General features: G+C 35.7%; 1 protein-coding gene across 1 annotated transcript; it reads right to left on the bottom strand.

Moving 5' to 3' along the window:
• Positions 1 to 5,071: 5,071 nt before the first annotated feature.
• MELLADRAFT_101637 (uncharacterized protein) lies at positions 5,072 to 6,442 on the bottom strand (the record flags this gene model as incomplete). Its single annotated transcript, XM_007404193.1, has 1 exon — positions 5,072 to 6,442. The coding sequence occupies one exon, from the start codon at positions 6,440 to 6,442 to the stop codon at positions 5,072 to 5,074; it is 1,371 nt and encodes a 456-aa protein (XP_007404255.1).
• Positions 6,443 to 6,947: the final 505 nt, after the last annotated feature.

Here is a 6,947-nt window from a genome sequence, read left to right as displayed (position 1 = left end):
CTAGCCCTGTGCCAGGCCCGCCCCCAAGACCCAATTGTTTTCCTTCTAGTATATAATGCCAAATCAATTTTTGGGTGTTGTTTTTGAGTTTTTTTCAAAAGAAATACTTCAGTGAGATCCTCAAAGTACTTGATATCAAAGTGCCCTACTGTCAGACTCCTAAGTCTTTGACCCAAAGATGATGTTCACTATAAAGAAAATCTGGATCAGATATGAGTGACCAAATTGTTTCTCAAAGCAAGACTCTATTATTAGACCAAACATGATGACTTATTACAATCCATTTATCAACAGGTTTTTGTTTGATAAAACTATGTTTTTTAAGATTGGCTACGATTGAGACTAGACTTGAGCAACTGTACCCTCTAATTATGTCATGAGCCAATGAAACCACTCACCATCATTGCCAGTTCAATCATGTATCACTTTCTGGATGCAAAAATATAAATACTTGCTCAAGTAATCTGAAGAGCCATCATTCTTCTTGTCAGGAATCTCTACAGAGACAACATAGAATTTCTAAAGAGTTTCTCTCTCTTGATCAAGATTTTGAATCAATAGCATTTTTTGACTGCATATTAACAATCTTGTCCTTTTGAAAGCAAAGTGTGTGTGATTTCTTTCCTTTTCCTCCGCTTCCCAAAAATTTGCTAGGTTGGTAAGATTCAAGAACAAGGATTGTCCCCTGATCAAAAGATCTGTGATGATGCTAAATTTGATTTTTTATAGTTGATAGGTCCTGTTGTCTAGGATTTGACACCCAAAGAACATTTCCTTGAGATTTGGTTTCTCAATTACACCTTTTTTCTACTTCTCCAATCCTTTATTTCATCTTTTCCATTAATTACTGCTTCTAATTAGAGAAACATCAGACTGACCAACTCTCACAATTGATTTTGTTTCAAGTCTTCAATATATAGAAGGTTATCTGTTGTGGAAGATTTATCACCAATCACAAGCTTTTTGGAAGTATCTTTTCAGGTAAGTTTTCAGAAACTTGAGAATCATCCATTGATGAGGCTCTATCCAATTTGAAGTAGTCCATTCAAATACTGATCCACAAAATAATGTGAGCTTATAGGGATGTTTTACAAACCTTATGCTACATTCATTATCTTGATGGTCATGCATAACATCACAATGGGATCTGACCCTCCAGTGGAGGATTGTCACTGTGGTTTTCCCCGAACATTTCTTGACTATTACCCACACCAATGTGATCAACTTCTTAGGTGTACCTGTGATCCACCTCGAGTTACTAAAACAACTAGTTGTGAAGCAGATATCATCATAAAGGAATTTTCTTGCTCAAACCCAAGGTGTGGTAGTTTATACAACCAGAGCAATTGTCAATCAAACCATATAAGTGCCTGTAGTATTGTTCATCATGGTTGAATATATATCCCTCAAGTGTCAAAGTTGAATTGATCTAATCTCTATAAAACAAAACCAATTTAGTGGTAATAATGCATTTTGAATTGATTGAATTACTTTTCATTTATCCTAGATAAGTACTTTGGCTAGTGAAAAGTTTCTTGTAAGAATTCACCAATGAATCTGAAAATAGTTTATGGAAATCTTTTGTTCATTTTTTCTGATACAAGATGAGGCCAGTAAAGATTTTTTTCAAACTCAATATCGGCACTTATATGGTTTGATTGACAATTGCTCTGGTTGTATAAACTACCACACCTTGGGTTTGAGCAAGAAAATTCCTTTATGATGATATCTGCTTCACAACTAGTTGTTTTAGTAACTCGAGGTGGATCACAGGTACACCTAAGAAGTTGATCACATTGGTGTGGGTAATAGTCAAGAAATGTTCGGGGAAAACCACAGTGACAATCCTCCACTGGAGGGTCAGATCCCATTGTGATGTTATGCATGACCATCAAGATAATGAATGTAGCATAAGGTTTGTAAAACATCCCTATAAGCTCACATTATTTCGTGGATCAGTATTTGAATGGACTACTTCAAATTGGATAGAGCCTCATCAATGGATGATTCTCAAGTTTCTGAAAACTTACCTGAAAAGATACTTCCAAAAAGCTTGTGATTGGTGATAAATCTTCCACAACAGATAACCTTCTATATATTGAAGACTTGAAACAAAATCAATTGTGAGAGTTGGTCAGTCTGACGTTTCTCTAATTAGAAGCAGTAATTAATGGAAAAGATGAAATAAAGGATTGGAGAAGTAGAAAAAAGGTGTAATTGAGAAACCAAATCTCAAGGAAATGTTCTTTGGGTGTCAAATCCTAGACAACAGGACCTATCAACTATAAAAAATCAAATTTAGCATCATCACAGATCTTTTGATCAGGGGACAATCCTTGTTCTTGAATCTTACCAACCTAGCAAATTTTTGGGAAGCGGAGGAAAAGGAAAGAAATCACACACACTTTGCTTTCAAAAGGACAAGATTGTTAATATGCAGTCAAAAAATGCTATTGATTCAAAATCTTGATCAAGAGAGAGAAACTCTTTAGAAATTCTATGTTGTCTCTGTAGAGATTCCTGACAAGAAGAATGATGGCTCTTCAGATTACTTGAGCAAGTATTTATATTTTTGCATCCAGAAAGTGATACATGATTGAACTGGCAATGATGGTGAGTGGTTTCATTGGCTCATGACATAATTAGAGGGTACAGTTGCTCAAGTCTAGTCTCAATCGTAGCCAATCTTAAAAAACATAGTTTTATCAAACAAAAACCTGTTGATAAATGGATTGTAATAAGTCATCATGTTTGGTCTAATAATAGAGTCTTGCTTTGAGAAACAATTTGGTCACTCATATCTGATCCAGATTTTCTTTATAGTGAACATCATCTTTGGGTCAAAGACTTAGGAGTCTGACAGTAGGGCACTTTGATATCAAGTACTTTGAGGATCTCACTGAAGTATTTCTTTTGAAAAAAACTCAAAAACAACACCCAAAAATTGATTTGGCATTATATACTAGAAGGAAAACAATTGGGTCTTGGGGGCGGGCCTGGCACAGGGCTAGGACATGGTTGAGACTTGAGGATATTGAGTAGGCAGAAGTGAGGTTAAGACATTCATCTGAAAATCAGAAGGAGATGTAAAAAGACATACCACAAGATCCAGTCTGAGAAGATGTGCAGTACGTAGGAATTTACACAAGGCACAATGTGTGGAACAAGTCCATGAAGGCATGCACCGTGAAGACAGAGGATGATAAAATGGAAAAGAGGAAAAGAATGGCCTGTCCGTTTATTTCCCAAAAGAGACATATCAAATTCCCACTCTTGACTGCGGTCTTACGGGAAATATTAGAGTGTCTTACATCATTAGAACTCTACAGTTGTGGCACATACACTTAGTAGGTGATGTATAAAGCTCCATGCTGAGCATAATATATTTCATTCCTTTTCCCAACCGTTTCACTTTACATCTTTCACTTCCACTAACTAATCATAACAAGCACAACTGAAATTATCCATATCTTAGTTTTGTAAGGATCCCCTACTTCTAGAGTTAACAAGAACTCTTTAGCAACTAGCTAACAAGATAATTTTTCTCCAACCTGCCCTCCCTATATAATAACAGGAGAGCACCAGTCTCCCACTGTGCCCGTGGAGGGCGCCCTAGACGTCAGGGGCCCTCAAGAGTACAGAGGGAAGCCTTTGTACTTGTTGGAGCCCCCGACGTCTGGGGCGCTCTCCACGGGCACAGTGTCCTGTTGGGAGACTCTGGCTCTCCTTGCTCTTGTCTTTATAAGAGGACCCATTCCTCTATGTTTGGTGGAAGGCAGAAAAACCCTTCTTGGCAAACATGAAGAACAGCTTCCTCTTGGAAACTGGCCCTCTCAAATGATCTCATGATTTGAGAGAGCTTCTAGCCCACATAATATCCTTGCTTGCCCAGTAATTAAACTGGGCAAGAGACAGGGTTCATCTCTTAGGAGATTGACAAGACATGAGATAATGGAGCAAAAGGGAAGTATGCTAGTTATCTACAGTACTTGTACCAGTCAAGTCTTTGGTCCCTAACATAATCATTGTATTAATTAGTTCATCTATTTCCATCATCAACAAAAAATCTTTTCTATCAATACAGTATCATTCCAATTCTATTAATAGTGAATTTTTTTTGTGAAACCCTCTGTCCCTCCCAAAAAGGCTTAAAGTCATATGTATTATAGGTTTTTGTATCTTGATAACTCTAACTTGTAGCCACCCCAAGGGTCAGGGGTTTGGCAGCTAGTGCTTTCTCTCTCAAGCAGTAGTGTTAAGAAATCAGATCTCAGGATTGTGGTGGAACTTCAATTTTAATTTGATGTAATTTAAAAAAAAACATAACTAAAGAACAAACAAAAGCCAAAAACACTCCTCCTATGTTGATCCACCTTGATAAACAAGAATTTTGAACTTCAAATGATATCTTTGAAGAGCTTTTTTCTTGATAAGATCAAATGAATCAAAAGATGTGAAAAGGGAATAGAGTTAACCAGACAGGGGGATCTACAAGAAGTTGTTGGATCTGACCTTTAAATGTGAAGGTCAAGTTCAAGAATTTAAAAAATCAAAACTTCAAAACTTCAAATTTGTAACATCTGATGTGGTGAAAATTGATGATTTCACCTCCAAAGGAATTTCTGACCACAAATCACACTCTTTAATTTTTTTAATGCAAAAATGAACCATGCACCACCAAATAAACACTTTAAATTTTGCAGAATGTGATTTCTCACCAGAAATTGCTTAAGTGAAGGTGCCCTTATACTTGATCAAGTGGTAACAAGCTGAAGATAGTATGAGGAGAAGCAGAAGAGCTTGAAGAAGCTCTGCTACCAAATTTATTGCAAGGTTTCATGACATTTAGAGCCCTGATCAAAAAAGGAAGCTCAATCAAAAGTTCTTGAAATTCTTGCTGGTCTCAGGCCAGAGTTGGGGTATAAGCTCTTCTACAAGAGCAGACATGGCCATATCAGAAGGAAGAGGAGCTTAGTTGACCTTGTCAGTTTGTACAAGAATGAGACATTTTTTTGTACACTTGATCATTTAGAAATACACACATGAATGATATGAAAAGAAACTAAGAAGCTTAGGGATGATGAATTGTTTTAGTTTTTTTAGATTTATAAGATTCAAGTAAAGATAAATCATCATCCAGACCCAACCTATCCAAAGCCTTTAAATTTCTTTTAACTTTAACTTGATGATCAACATGTCTTGAAGTAGTTTCAGAAACTTCAGTATGATTCAATTGAATTGATTTAAATGGATAATCAATGATCAAACAAAGTGAAGGATCAATTAAAGTGTCCAAAGGTTTAAGTTGAATAGATTTATGAAAAAACGATTTATGTTCATGTAGTTTAGCAGATTGATAAGTGGATTGGAATCGATTTGTTGGTCGATCATCCTGATCTATCCAATTAATTTGAAAAACTTCATACCGATGATCATCAAACCCATCAGGTTCTAACCACTTCATAAACCGGAAAAACTTTTCAGATAAAGTGAATTGACCTGAAAAGAAATCAAGTTGGAATTTAGATGTCGGATGATGAAATTGTTTTAAGACGACAGACGAATGAGAAGTAGATGGTGGATGCGGATGAAGTTTTTGGTACGTTTTCATGATAGATTTGTTCAAGATTTGACAAGAAGCAAGAGTACAAGAGGTCGAGTTTAAATCAATGATTCCTAAGTTTGGAAACCTAGATAAATAAACCAAAGCTTTATCGGTGATTAATTTTAAACCTTTAAGACTCAAAACAGTCAGTTTGTTCCAATTCGATCGTTCATCCATTCTTAGATAATTTAAATCATTTTCTTCAAGGCCAGATCCGAATGGTTCAAGTTTGTTTAAATTGACTTCACGAGATAAATTAAAGATACCTAAATCAGTGATCGAAGTGTAATCCAATCTAAGAATAATTAATGAATGTTTCAATGATGAGTGAATGATATTTAAATCTTGATCTGAAAATGTAGTATACCAACTTAAATTCAAAATAGTAAGTAAATTTAAAGGTAAGGTTGGGTTTGGATTTAGATTGAATAAGATGTTGAATTTGGTTTCATCCTTTAAGACTAGATCCGAATATGGTAGTCGGTTCAAGTTGGATGTATTTTGTAAATCAAAGATAGTCAAATCTTGATAAGTTTTCAAAATAGAAGCATAGAGTGGAAATGGTAATTGATGATGATGATGAGAGTTCTGATTATGATTGATGGTTGTTAAGATAGATTGAATGATTGGTTTGAATTGTTCTGAAGTGATCTTGGGTTGATGTTGATTGTGATCAAATATGAAATTAAAGATTAGATCAAATTGAAGTTGAAGTTGATTTTGTTTTTCAGTGATGATGTTTAAGATGAATTGAGATATGATTCGAATACAAGTTTGAGTTAATGTTGAGATTTCTTGTGAAGTTGATGTTCTTGCTGAATGGTTTAGTGAGCTCATGATGATGGTCAACTTCAGAAACATAACGCGACCCAAGTCTCTCTCTGAAATAGTTTGACGCGACTTCAACCCTGTCACGTGATCACACCAATCTCACTCACTTTTCGCATACATATCCTTATATCACACGTGCCTCTTCCTCCCTTCTTTCAAGAAACCATCCTTGGTTTTGATGTTTCCATTTGGTTGAAGTTGGTTTACTGGAAGCTGATTCGAAAAGGACATAAGCCTGGTAATCATTGACGATAGGCTATGATATTCCTTTGATGACGAAGTGGATTGAGTGTGCTTGTAATGACCGTGAAATATGAACTGGATCAAGGTTTACAGGTTGATGGTCAATTGAAGATTTGTCGGTTTTCCAATTTCTTGAATCTTGGTTGATGACTTGAGTCTGTTTACCATTTCGAACATCAAACCAATCAGATTCACAAGAAATCCATCATCATCAAATCAAAATGCCACCAACACCTAAAAGTAATCTAAACTCTCAAAGTCGAAATCA

The sequence above is a fragment of the Melampsora larici-populina genome (assembly GCF_000204055.1).
Source record: "Melampsora larici-populina 98AG31 unplaced genomic scaffold MELLAscaffold_2, whole genome shotgun sequence".
Lineage (NCBI taxonomy): Eukaryota > Fungi > Basidiomycota > Pucciniomycetes > Pucciniales > Melampsoraceae > Melampsora > Melampsora laricis-populina.
Note: the sequence above shows the minus strand (reverse complement) of the source record. Positions and strands in the feature narration are given on the sequence as shown.